The sequence below is a fragment of the Schistocerca nitens genome, chromosome 5 (genome assembly GCF_023898315.1).
Source record: "Schistocerca nitens isolate TAMUIC-IGC-003100 chromosome 5, iqSchNite1.1, whole genome shotgun sequence".
Taxonomy (NCBI): Eukaryota; Metazoa; Arthropoda; class Insecta; order Orthoptera; family Acrididae; genus Schistocerca; species Schistocerca nitens.
The window spans coordinates 480,331,182-480,355,050 of NC_064618.1; the positions used below are offsets into that span (position 1 = coordinate 480,331,182).

The 23,869-nt window shown below is 43.3% G+C and overlaps 1 protein-coding gene across 1 annotated transcript in view; it reads right to left on the reverse strand.

Moving 5' to 3' along the window:
• Positions 1-11,330: 11,330 nt before the first annotated feature.
• The window catches only part of LOC126260540 (nascent polypeptide-associated complex subunit alpha, muscle-specific form-like), a 468,909-nt gene continuing 456,370 nt past the window's right edge, over positions 11,331-23,869 (reverse strand). Inside the window, exon 7 of the mRNA XM_049957875.1 lies at positions 11,331-13,865. Coding sequence (XP_049813832.1) covers positions 13,686-13,865 — 180 coding nt within the window. The 3' untranslated portion in view covers positions 11,331-13,685. The remainder of the gene's footprint in view (positions 13,866-23,869) is intronic.

The window sequence follows — 23,869 nt, forward strand, 5'->3', positions numbered from 1 at the left end:
GAACCGCACGGCCACACCGGCCGGCTTTCGACACATAGCTGAAGTTCTTCTTGTCATAATTGTTTCGATTTACTGCAGATACACAAACATACATTTCTTACCGCTTGTTGCAAGCTCTACGTCAACTACATACCTAAAGCGCACTTCAATTTTATTTTTAAAAAATTCCGTACCGTGTATCTCGCTCTCCCATCACACCCGCCGCGCGGACTGGCCGCGCGGTTAGAGACGCCATGCACGGATCGCGCGGCCCCTCCCGCCGAAGATTCAAATCCTCCCTCGGGCATAGGTGTGTGTGTTGTTATTAACGTAAGGTAGTTTAAGTAGTGTGTAAGTCTAGGGACCGATAATCTCAGCAGTTTCGTCCCTTAGGAATTCACACACATTTGAACATTTTCCATTACATCCGTAGAACTCCTTTTATGATAGTCGATTAGATTTATTTCCAAGAAATGTTTCCTCCCGAATGTGTGATTGATCATGACGGTTATAAATCGATTTACTTCTTCTAGAAACCGAATCTGCCTGTGTTATTTATGTTTCGAAGCATTACTCATCATATAATGTAGTTACAAATTTTGTAGCTTATGTTGTCTGTCACATGTTCATTACATCAGTGATTGAATTGCAATTTTCTCTTTACCTCTAAATATAGTATTTAATTAAACAAATGCACAAATACGTATTAAAACATGCTACGTTATCATAGTCTATCATTTCCTTCGTGATATGTTGAGTGATTAGATTTCGCAGCTAATTCCAACCAAATTTTTGTTTGTTACATTACACATTTCCCAGATGTTGCTCTGTTACAAACATTTAAACACAGCGAGTAACAGTTGCCTAGCAACGGTTGTTGTTTAGAAGTCACTATCGAAGTTGGCAGCTCTGATCGTCTTGAATTCTTTAGGTTAATCCGAGAAGTGTTCGTGTGTGAATCGCCCCCCCCCCCCCCCCCCCCGCAGTAACATAGGCTAGCCATCCCACTTCGAGAGCTGCAGATAGAGTCACTCATACCCAAGTTTCAATGATACTGTGTCTTTAACTAAACGTCGCCGATGCAAGAGCAACTCTCCATCTTTGGGGAGGTTGGAAATCTCAAGCTGGATTTTCAGCCCTCTGCGAACTGGGTTACAGAACTGCAACTCATAAGGAGGAACTCGTCGTAATTCGCTAGCGGAAGAACGTACGCGAAACTTACCAGTCTGTAAGCCGGTGTGCGTCAGAGGAAACAATTTCACTCCATGGGCTGCCATGCCCTTCGCCATGGCTTACCTAACTCAAGATGACTAGCGCCGATATGGACAGAACGAGGATGTTGCGTAAAAGCTAACTGCAAAAATAAGAAACTCGGTGGTAAGGAAGAACTCAACGCTTTGTTTCCAGTAGTACCCTGTGCAGTAACAAGAATGAGATGTTCTAAATAGTGGCACCCCACTTCCATACAACGAACATTCATATAGTAATGGGAAATTGCCAGAAAAGTCCTTGTTCGGGAGGTAGTTCAAATGGCGCTTCAGTATGACTTGAATAACGATTATTCGTCAAAGCGCTGACCCACCATGTGAATTTGTGCACTTCGTCGTTTTGTGGTAGATTTGTATTAGTCGGACAGAGTCTCGTCACGCTTGATGATTTTTTCCAGAAAATAATTGTCCATGATTTGAATTTCAAACAATTCACTGCAGGCTTCCACCTTTCTTCGCTCTTGTTGGGGAAGCAAGGTGTGCGAAACAAACATTGCATACACTTTTCTGATCTTCAGAACATTCTGAAGAATCTCTTGAACAATTGTTTTAGACGTGGTGCTCCACTGCGATTTGCGGCACAACAGCGATGACACACAATGGCCGCACGTCCACGCTTAACACTCGCCGCTCGCAACTGATTAGTAAAATGAACATCTGTTATTTACAGTTTTTATTTGAAGCTGCCAACATATTGCTGCACTGATGTCGCTTATGTACCAGGAATAGAATCAGGCTCGGAAATTTTTGGACGGATGGTGTATATTCGTAATTGTATATCACACTGTCCACATACACTCCTGGAAATTGAAATAAGAACACCGTGAATTCATTGTCCCAGGAAGGGGAAACTTTATTGACACATTCCTGGGATCAGATACATCACATGATCACACTGACAGAACCACAGGCACATAGACACAGGCAACAGAGCATGCACAATGTCGGCACTAGTACAGTGTATATCCACCTTTCGCAGCAATGCAGGCTGCTATTCTCCCATGGAGACGATCGTAGAGATGCTGGATGTAGTCCTGTGGAACGGCTTGCCATGCCATTTCCACCTGGCGCCTCAGTTGGACCAGCGTTCGTGCTGGACGTGCAGACCGCGTGAGACGACGCTTCATCCAGTCCCAAACATGCTCAATGGGGGACAGATCCGGAGATCTTGCTGGCCAGGGTAGTTGACTTACACCTTCTAGAGCATGTTGGGTGACACGGGATACATGCGGACGTGCATTGTCCTGTTGGAACAGCAAGTTCCCTTGCCGGTCTAGGAATGGTAGAACGATGGGTTCGATGACGGTTTGGATGTACCGTGCACTCTTCAGTGTCCCCTCGACGATCACCAGTGGTGTACGGCCAGTGTAGGAGATCGCTCCCCACACCATGATGCCGGGTGTTGGCCCTGTGTGCCTCGGTCGTATGCAGTCCTGATTGTGGCGCTCGCCTGCACGGCGCCAAACACGCATACGACCATCATTGGCACCAAGGCAGAAGCGACTCTCATCGCTGAAGACGACACGTCTCCTCCATTCGTCCCTCCATTCACGCCTGTCGCGACACCACAGGAGGCGGGCTCCACGATGTTGGGGCGTGAGCGGAAGACGGCCTAACGGTGTGCGGGACCGTAGCCCAGCTTCATGGAGACGGTTGCGAATGGTCCTCGCCGATACCCCAGGAGCAACAGTGTCCCTAATTTGCTGGGAAGTGGCGGTGCGGTCCCCTACGGCACTGCGTAGGATCCTACGGTCTTGGCGTGCATCCGTGCGTCGCTGCGGTCCGGTCCCAGGTCGACGGGCACGTGCACCTTCCGCCGACCACTGGCGACAACATCGATGTACTGTGGACACCTCACGCCCCACGTGTTGAGCAATTCGGCGGTACGTCCACCCGGCCTCCCGCATGCCCACTATACGCCCTCGCCCAAAGTCCGTCAACTGCACATACGTTTCACGTCCACGCTGTCGCGGCATGCTACCAGTGTTAAAGACTGCGATGGAGCTCCGTATGCCACGGCAAACTGGCTGACACTGACGGCGGCGGTGCACATATGCTGCGTAGCTAGCGCCATTCGACGGCCAACACCGCGGTTCCTGGTGTGTCCGCTGTGCCGTGCGTGTGATCATTGCTTGTACAGCCCTCTCGCAGTGTCCGGAGCAAGTATGTTGGGTCTGACACACCGGTGTCAATGTGTTCTTTTTTCCATTTCCAGGAGTGTATATACCATCAACATTTTCGTGGGCCTTTGTCCCACATCAACGCGGGGTCGGCCTTGTTGCTATGAATTTGGCGTTGTTAGTGTCAGGGGGTGGCTGGATGCCCTTCCTGTCGCCACTCCGTACACTCCCCCCCCCCCCCCATCCCCTGCCCTTTGACGGAATTAGTGTACTCCAGCTGTCAGCATCTAATGTGAACCATGAAATAGTGCAAGCATTAACAAATGTCTGTGAGTCGTGTAACTCAGGTGGGACGTGGGGACCAACCCAGTATTCACCTAGTAGGATGTGGAAAACCGCCTATAAACCACCACATCCAAGTTGGCTAGTACACCGGTCGGATTCGATCCGAGGCTGGTGCACCTATCCGAGTCCAGCAGGAAGCTGCGGTTCTGTATCACTTTCAAAACGTTGTGGGGGATATGATATTTCGGTCGACACGTTATTGACCTTGTGTGACACATTCACTACGTCACCGATTAAAACCAATGACTAGTATGGCTATTTCCACTCTATCCAAACTACATTAGAGTTAAAAATCTCCATTCACAGGCAATATTATTAACTCGTTCACATTTGTCATGTTGTTGGCATAGAGCATCAGTGAACACACTAAATTTGGCTACAGGGATTAATAATCAATGCTCATCTATATTGTTTAGTCGTTACTCTCGTTTACACATTTGCGTCATTCTCAGTAGACCATAATATTACCAGTACTGAGACGATAATGCACCAGGTGTGGAACATTAGCGATTTATTTAATACATGTTTCGAGACTACATAATCCCATTATCGAGTTCTATAAAACAAGGAAAAACATTTTATTATTTCGCATTACTGCACTTACTAAAATGTATGAAATGAAAATCTATCTATACTGCCATGTAGTATTGTTGTTGTTGTGGTCTTCAGTCCTGAGACTGGTTTGATGCAGCTCTCCATGCTACTCTATCCTGTGCAAGCTTCTTCATCTCCCAGTACCTACTGCCACCTACATCCTTCTGAATCTGCTTAGTGTATTCATCTCTTGGTCTCCCTCTACGATTTTTACCCTCCAAGCTGCCCTCCAATACTAAATTGGTGATCCCTTGATGCCTCAGAACATGTCCTACCAACCTATCCCTTCTTCTAGTCAAGTTGTGCAATAAATTTCTCTTCTCCCCAATTCTATTGAGAAGCTCCTCATTACTTACGTGATCTACCCATCTGATCTTCAGCATTCTTCTGTAGCACCATATTTTGAAAGCTTCTGTTCTCTTCTTGTTCAAACTATTGATCGTCCCTGTTTCACTTCCATATATGGCTGCACTCCATACAAATACTTTCAGAAACGACTTCCTGACACTTAAAACTACACTCGATGTTAACAAATTGCTTTCCTTCAGAAACGCTTTTCTTGCCACTGCCTGTCTACATTTTATATCCTCTCTATTTCGACCATCATCGGTTATGTTGCTCCCCAAATAGTAAAACTCATTTACTACTGTAAGTGTCCCATTTCCTAATCTAATTCCCTCAGCATCACCCGATTTAAATCGACTACTTTCCGTTATCCTCATATTCCTTTTGTTGATGTTCATCTTATATCCTTCTTTGCAGACACTGTCCATTCCGTTCAGCTGCTCCTCCAGGTCCTTTGCCGTCTCTGACAGAATTACAATGTCGTCGGCAAACCTTCAAGTTTTTATTTATTCTCCACGGATTTAATTCCTACACCGAATTTTTCTTTTGTTTCCTTTACTGCTTGCTCAATATACAGATCGAATAACATCGGGGATAGTCTACAACCCTGTCTCACTCCCTTCACATGCACTGCTTCCCTTTCATGCCCTCCAGTTTTATAACTGCCATCTGGCTTCTGTACAAATTGTAAATAGCCTTTCGCTCCCTATATTTGACCCCTGCTACCTTTAGAATTTGAAAGAGAGTATTCCAGTCAACAATGCCTTCTCTAAGTATACAAATGCTAGAAATGTAGGTTTACCTTTCATTAATATATCTTCTAAGATAAGTCGTAGGGTCAGTATTGCCTCACGTGTTCCAACATTTCTACGGAATCGAAACTGATCCTCCCAGAGGTCGGCTTCTACCAGTTTTTCCATTCGTCTGTAAAGAATTCGTGTTAGTATTTTGCAGTCGTGACCTATTAAACTGATCGTTCGGTAATTTTCATATCTGTGAACACCTGCTTTCTCTGGTATTGGAATTATTATATTCCTCTTGAAGTCTGACGGTATTTCGCCTGTCTCATACATCTTGCTCACCATATGGTAGAGTTTTGTCAGGGCTGGCTCTCCCAAGGCTATCAATAGTTCTAATGGAATGTTGTCTACTCCCGGGGCCTTGTTTCGACTCAGGTCTTTCAGTGCTCTGTCAAACTCTTCACGCAGAATCATATCTCCCATTTCATCTTCATCTACGTCCTCTTCCATTTCCATAATATTGTCCTCAAGTACATCGCCCTTGTATAGACCCCCTATATACTCCTTCAACCTTTCTGCTTTCCCGTCTTTGCTTAGAACTGGGTTTCCATCTGAGCTCTTGATATTCATACAAGTGGTTCTCTTCTCTCCAAAGGTCTCTTTAATTTTCCTGTAGGCAGTATCTATTTTACCCCTAGTGAGACAAGCCTCTACATCCTTACATTTGTCCTCTAGCCATCGGTGCTTAGCCATTTTTCACTTCCTGTCAATCTCATTTTTGAGACGTTTGTATTCCTTTTTGCCTGTTTCATTTACTGCGTTTTTGTATTTTCTTCTTTCATCGTTTAAATTCAATATTTCTTCTGTTACCCAAGAATTTCTACTAGCCCTCGTCTTTTTACCTACTTGATCGTCTGCTGTCTTCGCTACTTCATCCCTCAGAACTACCCATTCTTCTTCTACTGTATTTCTTTCCCCCATTTCTGCCATTTGTTCCCTTACGCTCTCCCTGAAACTCTGTACAACCTCTGGTTTAGTCAGTTTATCCAGGTCCCATCTCCTTAAATTCACACTTTATTGCAGTTTCTTCAGTTTTAATCTACAGTTCATAACCACTAGATTGTGGTCAAAGTTCACATCTGCCCCTGGAAATGTCTTACAAGTTAAAATCTGGTTCCTAACTCTCTGTCTTACCATTATATAATCTATCTGAAACCTTCCAGTGTCCCCCATGCATACAACCTTCTTTCATGATTCTTGAACCAAGTATTAGCTATGATTAAGTTATGCTCTGTGCAAAATTCTACCAGGCGGCTTCCTCTTTCATTCCTTACTCCTATTCCATATTTACCTACTACTTTTCCTTCTCTTCCTTTTCCTACTATCGAATTCCAGTCACCCATGACTATTAAATATTCGTATCCCTTTACTATCTGAATAATTTCTTTTATCTCATCATACATTGCATCAATCTCATCATCATCTGTGGAGCTGGTTGGCATATAAATTTGTACTACTGTGGTAGGCATGGGCTTCATGTCTATCTTTGCTATAACAATGCGTTCACTATGCTGTTTGTAGTAGCTTGTCCGTGCTCCTATTTTTTTATTCATGTTAAACCCATTCCTGCAGTACCCCTATTTGATTTTGTATTTATAACCCTATATTCACCTGACCAGAAGTCTCGTTTCTCCTGCCAGCGAAATTCACTAATTCCCACTATATCTAACTTTAACCTATCCATTTCCCTTTTTAAATTTTCTAACCTACCTGCTCAATTAAGGGATCTGACATTCCACGCTCATATGTAGAACGCCAGTTTTCTTTCTCCTGATAACGACGTCCTCCTGAGCATTCCCCGCCCAGAGATCCGAATAGGGGATGTTTTACCTCCGGAATTTTTTACCCAAGAGGACGCCATCACCATTAAACCATACAGTAAAGCTGCATGCCCTCGGGAAAAATTAGAGATGTAGTTTCCCCTTGCTTTCAGCCGTCAGCAATACCAGCACAGCAAGGCCGTTTTCCTTAGTGTTACAAGGCCAGATTAGTCAATCATCCAGACTGTTGCCCCTGCAACTACTGAAAAGGCTACTGCCCCTCTTCAGGATCGACATGTTTGTCTGGCCTCCCAACAGATAGCCCTCCGTTGTGGTTGCACGTACGGTATGGCTATCTGTATCGCTAAGGTGCGCAAACCTCCCCACCAACGGCAAGGTCCATGGTTCATGGGGGAGGCATGCAGCATTACATACCTTAAAATTAATATGCCATCAACCACAGTCAAAAATAATAGGCAAGCGGTAAACATGGGTTGTCACATGTCTAAGAGACTCTTCCATTCACATATTATGGTGACACATAACACTCTCACAAAGCTCTGTTTACAGTAGAAGGAAGAGTTTTATATTTGACAATGCATGATTGGTGCTTGCTAATAATTTTTGATTGTGCCAACTGTCATATTGGCTTTAAGATAAGTGATACTACAATGCTATAAAGACACATTTCCATTGCATGCATTTTATTGTGTGTAGTAAGACAAAATAATCATCTGTATATTCCTTGTTTTATGGAACTTGGTAATGCAATGATAAGGTCCAGAAACATGTTGTAACAAATAAATCTCTCATTTTCAATAGCTTGTGCTGATCTATGAGAACAACAGGACATAAATGTGGCATATCTTTTAATTGCATTGACTTAGAAGCTAACGTCTGTTATACTGCCATGGAACCATAGACCTTAGTATGTGGCAAATTTCAACTTTGATACATCGAACAGCTCCTAAAAACACAAAAATAAAAAAATTGGTTTTTAATAGACATATGGACAGACAGTCTGAGAACAAATGACAAAAAAGTTTTTATCGTGTGATATAACTACAAATTTTCAGTTTTCATATTTTTCCTATGTTTGTACTGTGAAACCTTGTTTCTTGAAAAATATCAGGATTATAGACCAACGGAAAGTACCTCATAGGTTTTGATGAGTCAATTTTCTAGTATCAAAATAAATTACCTAAATAGCCATAGCTTTTAGTTGCATTGACAGTTTTCATATTTTTCCTATTTTTGTACTATGAAACCTTGTTTCTTGAAAAATATCAAGATTATAGACCAACGGAAAGTACCTCATAGGTTTTGATGAGTGAATTTTCTAGTATCAAAATATATTACCTAAATAGCCATAGCTTTTAGTTGCATTGACTTACAAATTTACATTTATTACATCGCTAAGGTCCTATAGACCTTAGTATGTAACATAAATTTCAACTTGATGTGTATACCCGTTCCTGAGGAAAAGGGTTTTTAACAGTCAGATGGACAAACAGACAGACAACAGAGTGATCCTATAATGGTTCCGTTTTTACCAACTGAGGGCCGGAACCGTAAAAGTAAATAACTGAGTGCAGAGGGTCAACATCAATTAGTTCTATAACGGCAGGATAAGTTGACAGTAGTTTAATATAGGGATAATCTTAGATGTAACGAACTGGTCAGCAATCTCGAGCAATTCCAAGATAGCCGATTACCATTGTTACGGAATGGGGTTAGAGGATTCTGTGGCTGTGGGTTTTCCTTTTACCTTTACTTCTCTCTTCTTGATTTCTTTCAGTTCTGCTTTTTACTGTTAATATAGCTGTATAATTTAGCTACACGGTTTAATATTATATATTCAAAATGAAAGAAATGTGAAATGTATGGAGCATAACGACCTGCCTTAGAATCACAAGAGGGGGGAACGACATCAACAGTAATAAATAAATAAAAGTTCCACTTGTTCTATAACGAAGCCTTTTGGGAACTGAGCTGCTAATATATAGAGACAATGAAAATACATAGACAGAACATTAGTGGTGGCTCCCTGACACTGAAACAAGGAAACAATATCCAGATCTTTTCAATTCCAAAGCTGAGTCTTAATACAACTGAAATGAAAGCTGTGACTTCAACCCCTTCTCATTCCGTAACCTCCAAAACTTTCAAACCCACCCCAGCCCAGCTCCCTGAGGCACATCAGAAGATGTATACAGTACCACAGGCGGGTGGTTATGGAGATAAAGCTTTGCTTAGGTGCATAAGGGTTTATTTTTAAAGTCATAAAATATTGAATTGCAAACAGAATTTGAAACTTCTTGAAAGTAATACTTAATGTGTACTTCTGATCAATGTTGAAAGATGTGAGCAGGACTTATCACAGTAAAAGAAGTGTCCATTTGACACCATTCCATTGCGAAATTAGGTTGGTTCAAAGTATTTCGGTGGCATTCCTCATTGTACCTTTTGACACGAGGATGAAAATTATCAGATTTCTTTTTACATTGTGGTTCCATTTGTGACACAAAGTCTTCTGCAAAACTATGGGAGTGATCGCATCTCAGTGGAATAAGTGTCTCACTAGTAGCAGATATCTACTCTGACTTAGCACCATTTGTCACTTCATAATTTTACAACATAACATCTGTCGTGGTTGAAACTTAAAAGATCATACTATAAATGCAACAGAAGCTGTTGTAAGTATAAAGGCAATACAGTAAGCCAGAGCTACTTATGTGATAAATATTATCAGTGCACTTGATTCACAAGACTTACTACGTGGCCTTCTTTGATGTAACATCACAATCCAATTTATAATCAATATTGCTCAAGAAATGCACAAATTTTTAAAAACAAAGCTTTATTACACTTTAGAATTTAATGGGATAATTTAAGAATGCCAATTAACTTACCACAAGATGCAGGTTCAGTTCCTACACAACAAATTCATAAAGCTTATAAAGAAAATGAACTGGCAGTAGTTTTTGAAATGGGGTGCTACATAAGATTAGATGAGTGGATCAGATAACTAATGAAGAAGTACCAAATTCAATTGAGGGTAAAAAAATTTATGAGACACCTTGACCAAAAGAAGGGATCAGTTGACAGAATACATCTTGAGGCTACAAGTAATCGTCAATCTGGTAACAAAAGGAAGTTTTGGGGGGTGAATATTACAGAAGGAGTCCCAGGATTGAATACAATAATCAGGCACAAATGGATGTTGCTTGTGACATTTATGTAGAGATTACGAGCCTTGCAGAGGATAGACTATCATGGAGAATTGCAGCAAACCTGTCTTCAGAATGAAGATAAAACAACAGCAAAGAAAAATTATCAGTACACAGCTTCAAAGTGAAAAGACAATCTGTAAAGAAATAAAGTGTGTTTTGTGATTGCAGCTAACCTGACACCACCTATCCGTCTTTTCATTAATTTAGATTCAGTGAGAACATTAAGTATCAAATATGGTGCACATCTGTCATGCCTCACCTTAATAAGCTCAAAATAAAGGACACCAATTTCGTCAATTGCTACATTATATCATTAAGAAATTGAAACCGTTTGTTATTATTTTGTGCACAGAATAAAGTATGTATAATTATTTGTTAAACTCAAAACAGTGAAAGTATCTTTCCCTGCAGGTAAAAACTGTTTCTTTTGTAGAAACTGGCTACAGGGTACATGCTATTATTTCCATTTTCTGTTGTAAAAGTAACATGGTCTTTCAACAAGAAATCAATGCTTATTCCTATATTGTAACTGTTGGTAATTCGGTAGTCTAACAGCACTATGAAGTGTTGTAACAAAACTTTATTAGTATAAACTTCTTAAATCTTTTTGATAGGGTTTTTTCATTTTTGATCTCTGTTTGTTTGTAAAGAAGTATTATATTTGTTTACGGATCTGAGTGGACTGTTACTGCATGAGATTGTTTTACTTTAATTTAGAATTACAAAAATAGTTGTGTTCCATGGACTTCTGAAACTGGTTTACTGTATTTGTAATACTGTCACACATGACAAAAAAAAGAACAAGTAAATAAGATCAAATGTTTTATTGCATAAGCTTCCACTGTTATGTAAGGAACAAGTTTAATGACAAAGGATAAAAAGTGGAAACATTTACTGACTAGTCTTTATTTTCAATGCCCAATGTATACATAATATGTATTTCCAAATTTTAGGTGTACACATAGACTTATTCATAAACAATAGAAATAAAACACAAATTTAATAAACATATGCACATTCAAGGACATGCAGTTAACATTTTCAAACATCTGATTTCACAAAAGGGAGAAACTGACAAGGAATATGTATAAAAGAGTGAAACATTACTAACAAGTCCTACACTTCTCTTCACAATCTTTCAGGTGTAGAGACGAGAAATTACAAGACACTTCGGAGTGATAATATGATCTTTACTCTATCTACACACTATAAACGTACAAAACTCCTGTAAAATAGGATACTAGTCTACTTGTTGTTTAAGGCCCTGTGATCGACTAGATCCTCATTCTTCAGTCACTGCAAATCCAGTATTTGCATCCATTCATGCTTCCTATTCTGGCCAACGCCGGAGGCGAAGTCGTCTTCCAAAATCCCAGACTCAGAAACAACTAGACTACACCAACATCTTTGTCTACAGAATCAACCATTTTTTTTTTTTTTTAACGAGGCGGCTCACTCGATGTTACAAGTCTTGAGTAGGGCTTGAGTGTAGGAATACAAGATTCTGATACAGACACATGTACTCTCGTGTGGTAGAAAATGCAAAAAAGATTTCGACTTCCAAAATAAATGTATTTCTGACTATCTTGTTAATGACCGACACTCATACCAGGCTGAACTCGAGTTGAAAATGCCACATACCAGCTTCTTTTTTGCTTTCACTCACCTACAAGTAAGGCTTGTAATAAATATGTCGTATGACAGCTAACCAGCAAGTATGTACAGCAGGTCATAATTTTTCTGAAAAATATATATTATTCACAAAGAGACTGGGTAACGTTCTCGGACGCGATTTTCGCTCGGAAAATGTTAAAATACTATATCTATGGTATTTTAAATTTAACAAACATCAATTAATTGCTCTAGATACATCACATCGATTTATTATAATTATTATTATTATTATTGTAGTGAACAATATAGGCAGTTTGGCCCGTTTCACAATAATAGATGAGCTAAGCTAGAGCACCAACACTGAAAAGGAGAATGTATTGTTCCCAGCACGACGGTGACTAAACGAATAACAGTATTTGCTTGAAACACCTACAGCGATTCCAGCTGCCACTACTGACAGCACCGTCTTGTGCAGTGTTTGCCTCCCCCACTTGCTCTGGAGGAGTAATAGCGTCAGTTGCTTGTTAGGGAACCAATGCAAGACTAATTGATACTCAGTCCCTGAGTTCCAGAGAGACTGCAGCAGAGTCCTGCGAAGAGATTCGTGCTGCAGTCTTGTTGCTTGCTGCTACCGCAAAGATTCTAAGGAACTACTTGTCAACAAACTAGGGACTCGCCAGTTAACGTCAGTAATACGGTAAGGATCGTTGTCTAAGTTATTTCTTTGTATCGTTAAAAGCTGATTACTTGTTCCGCTTCAAAAAAAGGACCTAGCTGTAAAATGAATAAGGGAGGATTGTGTCAGTCTGACTTTCAGTTCGTAAAAAAGGAATCTGACGAGAGAAAACACAATCTGAAAAGGAATACTTAATGCTGTTGTTTGCACTAAGCATTGTTGCGTTGTGTAGGGGATTTGGAGCTGATGAGGAGTTGAATGGACCAGTAGAGGAACTGTTGAAGTTTTATACCATGTCCAAACAAACAGAAGCCGGAAAAATAACCTAATCAATCATTTGTGAACACAAACATGCAGTTTTCGACTACTTTATCCTGCAATTTTGAATGACATACTTTCTAGAAAAGCTAACCAGCAATTTTCTCGTAAATACTACGCAGTCGATGTCTCCGTCTGACGGGGCAAAAGGCCGAAGTCATCTATGTTAGCTCAGGCTTAAATCAACGACGGTATTTAGGTAATTCTACGGCAACAAATGCATCCTTGCTTCTATTAATATTTACTGTACATTTCCTTCCAGCCATACGTAAAGAGACAGATGTCCACACCTAAACTGTAGTTAGCCGGACAGTATAAACTGACTTCCCACGAGAGTCATAGAAACGTGGAAGGGGGATCTAGGCGACAGCAGCAGGTACAGACCAGTAACAGCAAGAGTAACACTTCCCTCTTCGTTTCGCAAGATTTCGTCAGTGCTAATCTGTGAAGTAAAGATGCAAACGATTCATAAATAGTGCACAGCGTTAACAGACGATTTGTGAAATTGTTGCGTGACGCGTGTAGTTAACGACAGATGTTTCAGATGACAGCGGAGAGAAGCCAGCGTGCTCGTATCTGAGTGTTGACGGCGAGTGCAGCAGCATTATCCAGCGGGAGGCTGTCGCAGGACGCCTACTGCTTGTCCTGTTCCTGCGGCGGGGGCGGTGGGGGCGGCAGCACCAGCGAGTCGTGCAGCTCTCCGGAGCCGGGCCCGGGGCTCAGCGTGGGCTGGTCCAGCGAGCCGCCCCCGCTACCGCTGCTGCCGCTGCTCGCCGCCCGCACCGCCTCGGCGCGCGTCAGCTTCTGGCGGGCCTGCAACACAGCAACGAGTAGCCTCAGTCACCCAACCTGGAGTACAAGGGAGGAAACAAGGTGGCACTCCCATATCGACATAGGCAAAAATAAGAACGTTTCAGAGCGACGGCCAGTGAGATTAGAAATCTACTCTGTTGGAATCAGCACGGGTTTCGAAAAAGACGATCGTGTGAAACCCAGCTCGCGCTATTCGTCCACGAGACTCAGAGGGCCAGAGACACGGGTTCCCATTTTTTTTGTGTGTTTTTAAGGCGCACAACTACAGTGGTCATTAGCGCCCAGACTAAGTTATGAATGCACTGCGAGGCACAAGGTTAAAATAACAACTAAAAAGGACAACACTATAAAGGCACATTAACAGGCAAGGTATTAAAAGAAAAGAGCATAATCAAATGTCCTTAGACAGGTTTGTCAAGTGGATGATAACGAAGAACGCGAGCAGCTGCTCCTGGGTCATCCGCTAAAATGTCATCCAGAGTACATGGCAGGCCAAGATCAATGCGCAGTGTATTAAAATTCGGACAGGACGTTAAAATGTGGCGTACCGTCAGCTATTGCCCACATGGGCAGAACGGCGCCGGCCCGGCCGTCAGCAGATGGCGATAGCTGAACCGGCAGTGTCCAATCCGTAACCGGGCCAAAACGACCTTCTCCCGCCGAGAAGGGAGAGGTTTCAAGGCCCGAAGCTTGTTGTCAGTAAGTCTAGACCAATCGGCATGCCACAGCGATAAAATGCTCTGACAAATGACCCTGCTAAAATCAGATGAAGGCACACAACAAGAAGCTGTCCGAGGTTGGAGGACCGCAGCCTTGGCCGCGGCATCTGCAGCTTCGTTCCCAGGGATACCGACATGGCCACGAACCCACATAAAGGTAACCGGAGAACTGTCGTCCGCCAGCTGCTGAAGAGAGCGTTGGATCCGGTGCACGAATGGGTGAACCGGATACGGATCACTGAGGCTCTGGATGGCGCTCAGGGAATCAGAGCAGATGACATAAGCATCTACATCTACATTTATACTCCGCAAGCCACCCAACGGTGTGTGGCGGAGGGCACTTTACGTGCCACTGTCATTACCTCCCTTTCCTGTTCCAGTCGCGTATGGTTCGCGGGAAGAACGACTGTCTGAAGGCCTCCGTGCGCGCTCTAATCTCTCTAATTTTACATTCGTGAACTCCTCGGGAGGTATAAGTAGGGGGAAGCAATATATTCGATACCTCATCCAGAAACGCACCCTCTCGAAACCTGGCGAGCAAGCTACACCGCGATGCAGAGCGCCTCTCTTGCAGAGTCTGCCACTTGAGTTTATTAAACATCTCCGTAACACTATCACGGTTACCAAATAACCCTGTGACGAAACGTGCCGCTCTTCTTTGGATCTTCTCTATCTCCTCCGTCAACCCGATCTGGTACGGGTCCCACACTGATGAGCAATACTCAAGTATAGGTCGAACGAGTGTTTTGTAAGCCACCTCCTTTGTTGATGGACTACATTTTCTAAGCATTCTCCCAATGAATCTCAACCCTGGTACCCGCCTTACCAACAATTAATTTTATATGATCATTCCACTTCAAATCGTTCCGCACGCATACTCCCAGATATTTTACAGATGTAACTGCTACCAGTGTTTGTTCCGCTATCATATAATCATACAATAAAGGATCCTTCTTTCTATGTATTCGCAATACATTACATTTGTCTATGTTAAGGGACAGTTGCCACTCCCTGCACCAAGTGCCTGTCCGCTGCAGATCTTCCTGCATTTCGCTACAATTTTCTAATGCTGCAACTTCTCTGTATACTACAGCATCATCCGCGAAAAGCCGCATGGAACTTCCGACACTATCTACTAGGTCATTTATATATATTGTGCGGCGGCGGATGTAAAGAACAGCCTGATAGAGGGCAAATAGCTCAGCTGTGAAGACCGAAAAATGGCCATGGAGCCGGTAATTGAGATAGATGCCGTGTTTCTTGACTTTCGCAAGACGTTCGATACAGTTCCCCACAGTCGTTTAATGAACAAAGTAAGAGCATTTGGACTATCAGACCAATTGTGTGATTGGATTGAAGAGTTCCTAGATAACAGAATGCAGCATGTCATTCTCAATGGAGAGAAGTCTTTCGAAGTAAGAGTGATTTCAGGTGTGCCGCAGGGGAGTGTCGTAGGACCGTTGCTATTCACAATATACATAAATGACCTTGTGGGTAACATCGGAAGTCCACTGAGGCTTTTTGCGGATGGTGTTGTGGTATATCGAGAGGCTGTAACAATGGAAAATTGTACTGAAATGCAGGAGGATCAGCAACGAATTGACGCATGGTGCAGGGAATGGCAATTGAATCTCAATGTAGACAAGTGTAATGTGCTGCGAATGAAAGAAAGATCCTTTATCATATAGCTACAATATAGCAGGTCAGTAACTGGAAGCAGTTAATTCCATAACTTATCTGGGAGTAGGCATTAGGAGTGATTTAAAATGGAATGATCATATAAAGTTGATCATCGGAAAAGCGGATGCCGGACTGAGATTCATTGGAAGAATCCTAAGGAAATGCAATCCGAAAACAAAGGAAGTAGGTTACAGTACACTTGTTCGCCCTCAGCTTGAATATTTCTCAGCAGTGTGGGATCCGTACCAGATAGGGGTGATAGAAGAGATAGAGAAGATCCAACGGAGAGCAGCGCGCTTCGTTACAGTATCATTTATTAATCGCGAAAGCGTTACGGAGATGACAGATAAGCTTCAGTGGAAGACTTTGCAGGAGAGACGCTCAGTAACTCGGTACGGGCTTTTGTTGAAGTTTCGAGAACATACCTTCACCGAGGAGTCAAGCAGTATATTGCTCCCTCCTACGTATATCTCGCGAAGAGACGATAAGGATAAAATCAGAGAGATTAGAGCCCACACTGAGGCATACGGACAGTCTTTCTTTCCACGAACAATACGAGACTGAAATAGAAGGGAGAACCGATAGAGGTACTCAAAGTACCCTCCGCCACACACCGTCAGGTGGCTTGCGGAGTATGGATGTAGATGTAGATTTCTGCCTGAAGTGGGTGTCGAAATGCAGCTCTAGACCTTGCCGACATAGATCCTCGTACTACGCTTCTTGCCTATTTTGGCTTGGAGCATAAGTTCGTAGTGTTTTCCCGTAAGATTAATAAACACAACAGAGACTTTAATTATCAATAATATACACTGAAGAGCCATAGAAACAGATACACGTGCCTAACATCGTGTAGGGCCCCGCGAGCACGCAAAGTACCACAACACGACGTAACATGTACTCGACTAATGTCTGAAATAGTGCTGGAGGGAACTGTCACCATGAATCCAGCAGGGCTGTCCAGAAATCCGTAAGAGTACGAGCGGGTGGAGATCTCTTCTGAACAGCACGTTCATTACAAGGCATTCCAGATATGCTCAATATTGTTCATGCCTGGGGAGTTTGGTAGCCAGCGGAAGTGTTTAATCGCAAAAGATTGTTCCTGGAGGCACTATGTAGCAATTCTGGACGTGTGGCGTGTCGCATTGTCCTGCTGGAAGTGCCCAAGTCCGACGGAATGCACAATGGAAATGAATAGATGCAGATGATCAGACAGGATGCCTACGTACGTGTCACCTATCAGAGTTGTTCCATGGATTCATGAGGCTGTCTCCATACCCGTATGCGTCCATCCGCTCGATACAATTTGAAACGAGACTCGTCCGACCAGGCAACATGTTTTCAGTCGTTGAGTCTCCAATGTCGGTATCGAAGGGCCCAGGCGAGGCGTAAAGCTACGTGTCCTGCAGTTAGGAAGTGTACACAATTGGGCCTTAGCCTCCGAAAGCTCATATCGATTATGTATCGCTGAATGGTTCGCACGCTGTCACTTGTTGATGGCCCAGCACTGAAATCTGCAGCAATTTTCGGAAGGGTTGCACTTCTGTCACGTTGAAAAATTCTCTTCAATTGCCGTTGGTCCCGTTCTTGCCTCAGCGATTTCGGAGAGTTAATAGTTAACTGGATTCCTGATACTCGCGGTGCATTCGTGAAATGGTCGAACGGGAAACTACCCATTTCATCGCTACCTCGGAGATGCTGTGTCCCAACGTTCGTGCGTCGACTATAACACCACGTCCAAACTCACTTAAATCTTGATAACCCGCTATTGTAGCAGCAGTAACCGACCTAAGAACTGAGCCAGACACTTGGCTTTACATAGGCGTTGCCGATCGCAGTGTTGAATTCTGCCTGTTTACATACGTTGTATCTGTGTATTTGAATAGGCATGCCTATACAAATTTCTTTGGCGCTTCATTGTGTAATCTCCTCCACTACTTACAACTGTCTGCCAACGCCGGGTTAACAGCTCGATTCTGCGACTGTAGAAATCTCGTTGCTTTGAGGCGAAGAACTCATAGATACACGTTATGAGCGCATTTTTGTCCGGAAAGAAAGTTCCTTGAAGGCTGTTCAATAGAGAGTGGTTGAGGTGAACCGCTGGTGGCGCATGATCAGGTGAATAAGGTGGGTGCGGAATGGCTTCCCAACCGAACTCATGTAAGGAGCTGCTCGACTACTGTATCCCATTGTTTTTAATTCCTTACGTTGACTCATTGTGCTAGCTGAACTTCTTACAGTACTTTCTAACTCACGAGTGATTTCTTACTTGTGTTTGTTCCTTCGCGTTTCCACTTAAGTCACATTTCTAATCGTCGGGTAGAAATATCCCTGCTGGATTTGTTACCCACGTGGTATCTAGTGACAAGTCCACGTTCGAAGTCACTGAGCTCTCCTGATCCTACCCATTCTGTTGTTACTGATTCTCCACTGACAACACAGTGTTCCTCTCCCCCTTTTATACTGGCGGGTCCGCCTCTTCTGACATCTAGTGGTCAATTACTTACTATATCGGGATGTATGGATACTTCTGGTCAAATAGTGTCTACTAGGTCGAATGTTCTGAATTCCTAAAGATGAACGGAACAAACTGTTTCAAAGCTAGTACAAAAGAAAATCATGACAATTTCACTGCATCATTCCAAAACTCGAGTGTGATCCAAATACTGGCTGACTGTCTTATTCCAACTTAGGTTATGCTCATTCATTCCACTGTGCAAAACAACGCTACAGGTGCAGCAGAAATCGATTAATTAAATTTTGTATTAGTTACATATTTAGATTGGCTTACGTGTAATTCATAAAATAAAATGTCAGTAAAAGTTACATACCTATTTTGAAAAAAAGGTAACTTCGTTTGCTCAGATGTTACATTGTTGATGAGATAAATTATGAGTAAATTATACAAGTGATCCAGAAGCAGAAACTGATATTAACCTGACAAAGACAGCTACTTCTTAATCTAAAGCGTATTTTTATATATTTGTTATCTGCCTTAGCGTCGTAGAGACACCTACTGCAAAAGTAAATATTTACTCCCCTCTTACAGATAAAACAGTTCTCTACCCGATAGTCAGTTTAGACACTACAATCCTTTGCTAGGCAAGGGTCTATCGGAGGTTTGTTTGTTTGTTTGTTTTGTTTTGCTTTAGGGCGCAAAAGCGAAATAGGTTCATATGCGCGCATGTCAGAACCGTAGAACACCAAGAGAAAAAAGGAGTTAAAAACGATACTCGCTAAGCCCAATTGACGGAAGGAAAGGTAGGTAAAAATAGGGACTTGCAGAAAGGACCATAAAATACCCCATGGAGAAACGGAGGTCCCGAACTAAAGAATAAGTGTCCTTCGCAATATTACTACGACGGATAAAAAGTAAAACGCGGTCGACAGCCCGCACGTCGTTCGCTAAAGCGGCCGGTAACTCAGAAGGCAAACATAAATGAGAACGTAAGTGGTTAAAGAAAGGAGAGTCCGTAAGGAAATCGTGAATCGTCAGAGGTTGAGGGCAATGGGCACATAGTGGTGAGGGAACAACACTTAACAAATGGCGATGGCTAAAAGGAGAGTGCAGAATACGCAACGTAGTTAAAACTAGGCGAGAGGGCCGAGAGGTAGTCTTCCAAGCCGATGGGAGAGGCTTAATTCGCAGCAGCTTGTTCCCATAAAGAGAGGGCCAATGATGATGTCAAAGTGATACCACCTGCTGACAGACGGCAACTAAGAGATGATCGGAGGGGTGGAAGAAGTAGCGGACCGAGGTACGAGGACTGCAGCGTCAGCGGCCTCGTTTCCCGTCAGATCGACGTGACCAGGGCCCCCATAAACATCACAGAGGCTCCATCAAGAGTGAGTAAGTGACAGTTCTCCTGTACCCGTTGCACAAAGGGATGGACGGTGAATAGTACACTGAGACTCTGAGGGGCACTGAGAGAGTCGAAGCAGATGTCGCAATTGAAAAGCCAGTGTCGCCGGATGTACTGCGTGGCCTGATACAGGGCGAAGAGCTCTGCTGTAAGTACTGAGCAGTCTTCCGGAAGCCGATACCGAAAACCATCGATGCCAACGACGAAGGCACACCCGACCCCATGGCCAGTCCGAGAGGCATCAGCGTACACAAAGGTACTATCGCAAGGTTCCGAGAGAAGGTCGTAAAATTTACGTCGATAGAGCGACGGTGGAGTAGTGTTCTTAGGAAGCGAATGAAGTCCACACAGGCCGCCGCACGAAGACAAGGTGGTGAAGGGCTCACAACCATCGGGAAAATGCCAGGTGGCGTGAAGTTAAGCTACCAGAGCAAAAGCCGAAAGCGAACTCCAGGAGTTAACAGAGAAGAGGGACGCACCCCATACTGGCGATGAACGGAGCCATCGAAAAAGGAGGCGTAGGATGGGTGGTCAGGCATGGCAGACAAACGGCACGCATATTTGCTGAGGAAAAAGTCACGGCGGTAGGACAGCAGTAGTTCGTCTGCTTCGGCATACATAATCTGAACCGGGCTTGTGTAAAAGGCGCCAATGGGGACGTGCAGATGCATAAACGAAACAGGCATAGTGTAATGCCGAACGGACAAGGGACTGATAGAAAAGGAGGAGGGTGGTCCGATCCGCTCGCCAAGAAATACCTCTGAGGACACGTAGGACACTGAGGGACTGCAAGTGGACGTGCGGTTTCAGGCGCCATGTCACGGACTGCGAGGCCCCTCCCACCGGAGATTCGAGTCCTCCCTCGGGCTTGGGTGTGTGTGTTGTTCTCAGGATAAGTTAGTTTAAGTAGTGTGTAAGTCTAGTGACCGATGACCTCAGCAGTTTGGTCCCTTAAGAATTCACACACATCTGAACATTTGAGGGACCGCATACAGAGGGTGGCCAGGTATAGTCTGTCTGTAAACTGAAGAGCGAGGAGCGCTTTTGGTGGGGGAAGCGGCCTTTCCCGGAAGAACGCTGCCACCGGCCTCCAGGGGCACCCAAAATCTGTTGCCCGTTACCTGTCTAGAGGTGTAGATCGGCGTGCTGTGATATACGTCGTTTCTGTTCGTATGATCTTAGTTGCTAGTGACAGTAAACTTTGTATACTTACTGATATACTTCGATTTCCGGAAGTGATGGGTAATCGTCTAGCATTGCAAGAAAATTTGCAGAATACGAGGAAGAGGAGGTATTTGCGGAGTAACGAGCGTTCGATCGTCTCTAGCGTTGTTACATCGTGTATTGAAGAGGCGACCCAAAAAGAACTGTTGGCTAATATTACCAGTCACACTCGAACGGCTGCAATTTATGCAAACGTCAGCCTCGTCCAATAGGACGCATAAGGAAGGAACGCGAAAATAAGCCGCATGGTTATGTGGAATTGCCACGAAGGAATACTAATAATCTTGGGAGGAAACCGATCGTTAGACAGTTTCAAAATCACGTAAAACCTTTGATGCTTATGGAACACTAAATCTCCAGCTCGGTCACTATTCACATGATTCTGAGACATATTGCTTGTAATTTGTACGCAATAGCTATTCTAAACACTGCTGAAATTTTTTTCGAAACATGTACATCGATTCTGGACTTTTAAGCAAAAAGCTTGACATACGAGATGCGTTCACGCATTAATTTTGATTTTTTTGTAAGAAATTTATTTGTTAATCTACAGCAATTCTATCCTCTTCAAAATATTTCCCATTACATAGCCAGTGATTTTTCCAATTCCCGAAATTCTTTAGGAACTGTGTCTTCGGGGTAGTTTATAGGTCTCTTAACTGTGCATTTTTAATCTCATCCATGCTTGTAAAACCGCTGTCCTTTAAGGCCTGCTTTGAAATGTTTATACCACTTGTATTCCCTTGGTTCACTTATAACAGGCTCACCAAAAGCAATATTTAACGTTTGTAAAAATTTCATACACTTAATTCCATTCCTATAACAAAATTTAATGAAATGGAAAATTTAATACAGATTCTCTAATCAATTTTTATACAAAACAAATAATCGTTGATGCTACCAAAACACATGTACCCTTTTTGACAGCTAACAACAGAGTAAATACCCAATATGCATAACATTGTACACATAGTTTCGAGACATGTTTACGAAGACAGTGACAAAAAGTAGTGTAAATCGGACTAATACAACACGCAAAATTATAAATTTCTGCTTACTTTTTAAACACTCTTCGTGCTGCAAAAATTAAGTTTCAATGCAGTCCAAAGAAAACTTCTGCCTTTTAGTAGAAACACAAAGTAAAATGGTTCAAATGGCTCTGAGCACTATGGGACTCAACATCTTAGGTCATAAGTCCCCTAGAACTTAGAACTACTTAAACCTAACTAACCTAAGGACATCACACACACCCATGCCCGAGGCAGGATTCGAACCTGCGACCGCAGTAGTCCCGCGGTTCCGGACTGCAGCGCCAGAACCGCTAGACCACCGCGGCCGGCTAAACACAAAGTAAGAACAAGCCTCAAATTCTACAGATTGAATGCATTATATGGGGTTCGTTTACCGAATAGCAATAGAGGAACATACAATACATTCAAATGAACAGGCATTCGGTTGTATGTTTGTAGTACAATCCTGACTTCCATTCTTATCTTAATATTATTTACTCTATAATGTTGTGTTTCGGAAGAAGGTATCGTTTTTTGTATTCATTATGGTCTTAATACATTTGTCTAGAAATGAACGCATGAAATGAAATGAAATGTCGTGTGGCTAGGGCCTCCCGTCGGGTAGACCGTTCGCCTGGTGCAGGTCTTTCGAGTTGACGCCACTTAGGCGACCTGCGCGTCGATGGGGATGAAATGATGATGATTAGGACAACACAACACCCAGTCCCTGAGCGGAGAAAATCTCCGACCCAGCCGGGAATCGAACCCGGGACCTTAGGATTGACATTCCGTCACGCTGACCACTCAGCTACCGGGGCCGGACTAGAAATGAACGCAGCCGAGACGTATGTGTTCACGTCGTCGCCACAGATTTAAAGCGCGCGCCGCGGCAGGGCCGGTACTACGTTGTGAAACAGCCTGTAGAAGCGCCTTGTGACGTAGCTGGGTTGGCAGAATGGGGACTCGCTCGCTCGCTCTTCAGTTTACCGACAGACTATAAGACACATGGGAGGACCAACATAGTTTCCTATCGAGCATGAGCCACAGGAATTAGGAATTTCGTAATTTCAGCTAACGGAAGAGCAACAGGCACAAGATGTAAAGACGGTGGGAGAAACCAATTGCGCCGCCAGAAATTTATACAAACGGTTTTGTCAGTGGAAAAGCGAAAGCCGTTGGCGATGTTCCATTAGTAAAAACAATCGAGACATCGCCGAAGACGCCGCTCAAGGAGAGACGTCCACGGAGAATTGCAATAGATGGCAAAATCATCAACGAAGAGGGAGCCGAAGATGCCCGTCGGGAAACAGGCCATAATAGCGTTAATGGCGATAGCAAAGAGAACGACGCTCAGGACGAAACCCTGAGGCACAACCGTTTCGATGGATAAATGTGTCCGATAAGGCAGAACCCGCATGTACCTTGAAAACTTAAGTCATTTAAAAATTCCTGAAGGAAACGGTGCATGCTTTGGTCTGCCTTCGACCAATGAACTGTGGGACGTAAAGTTT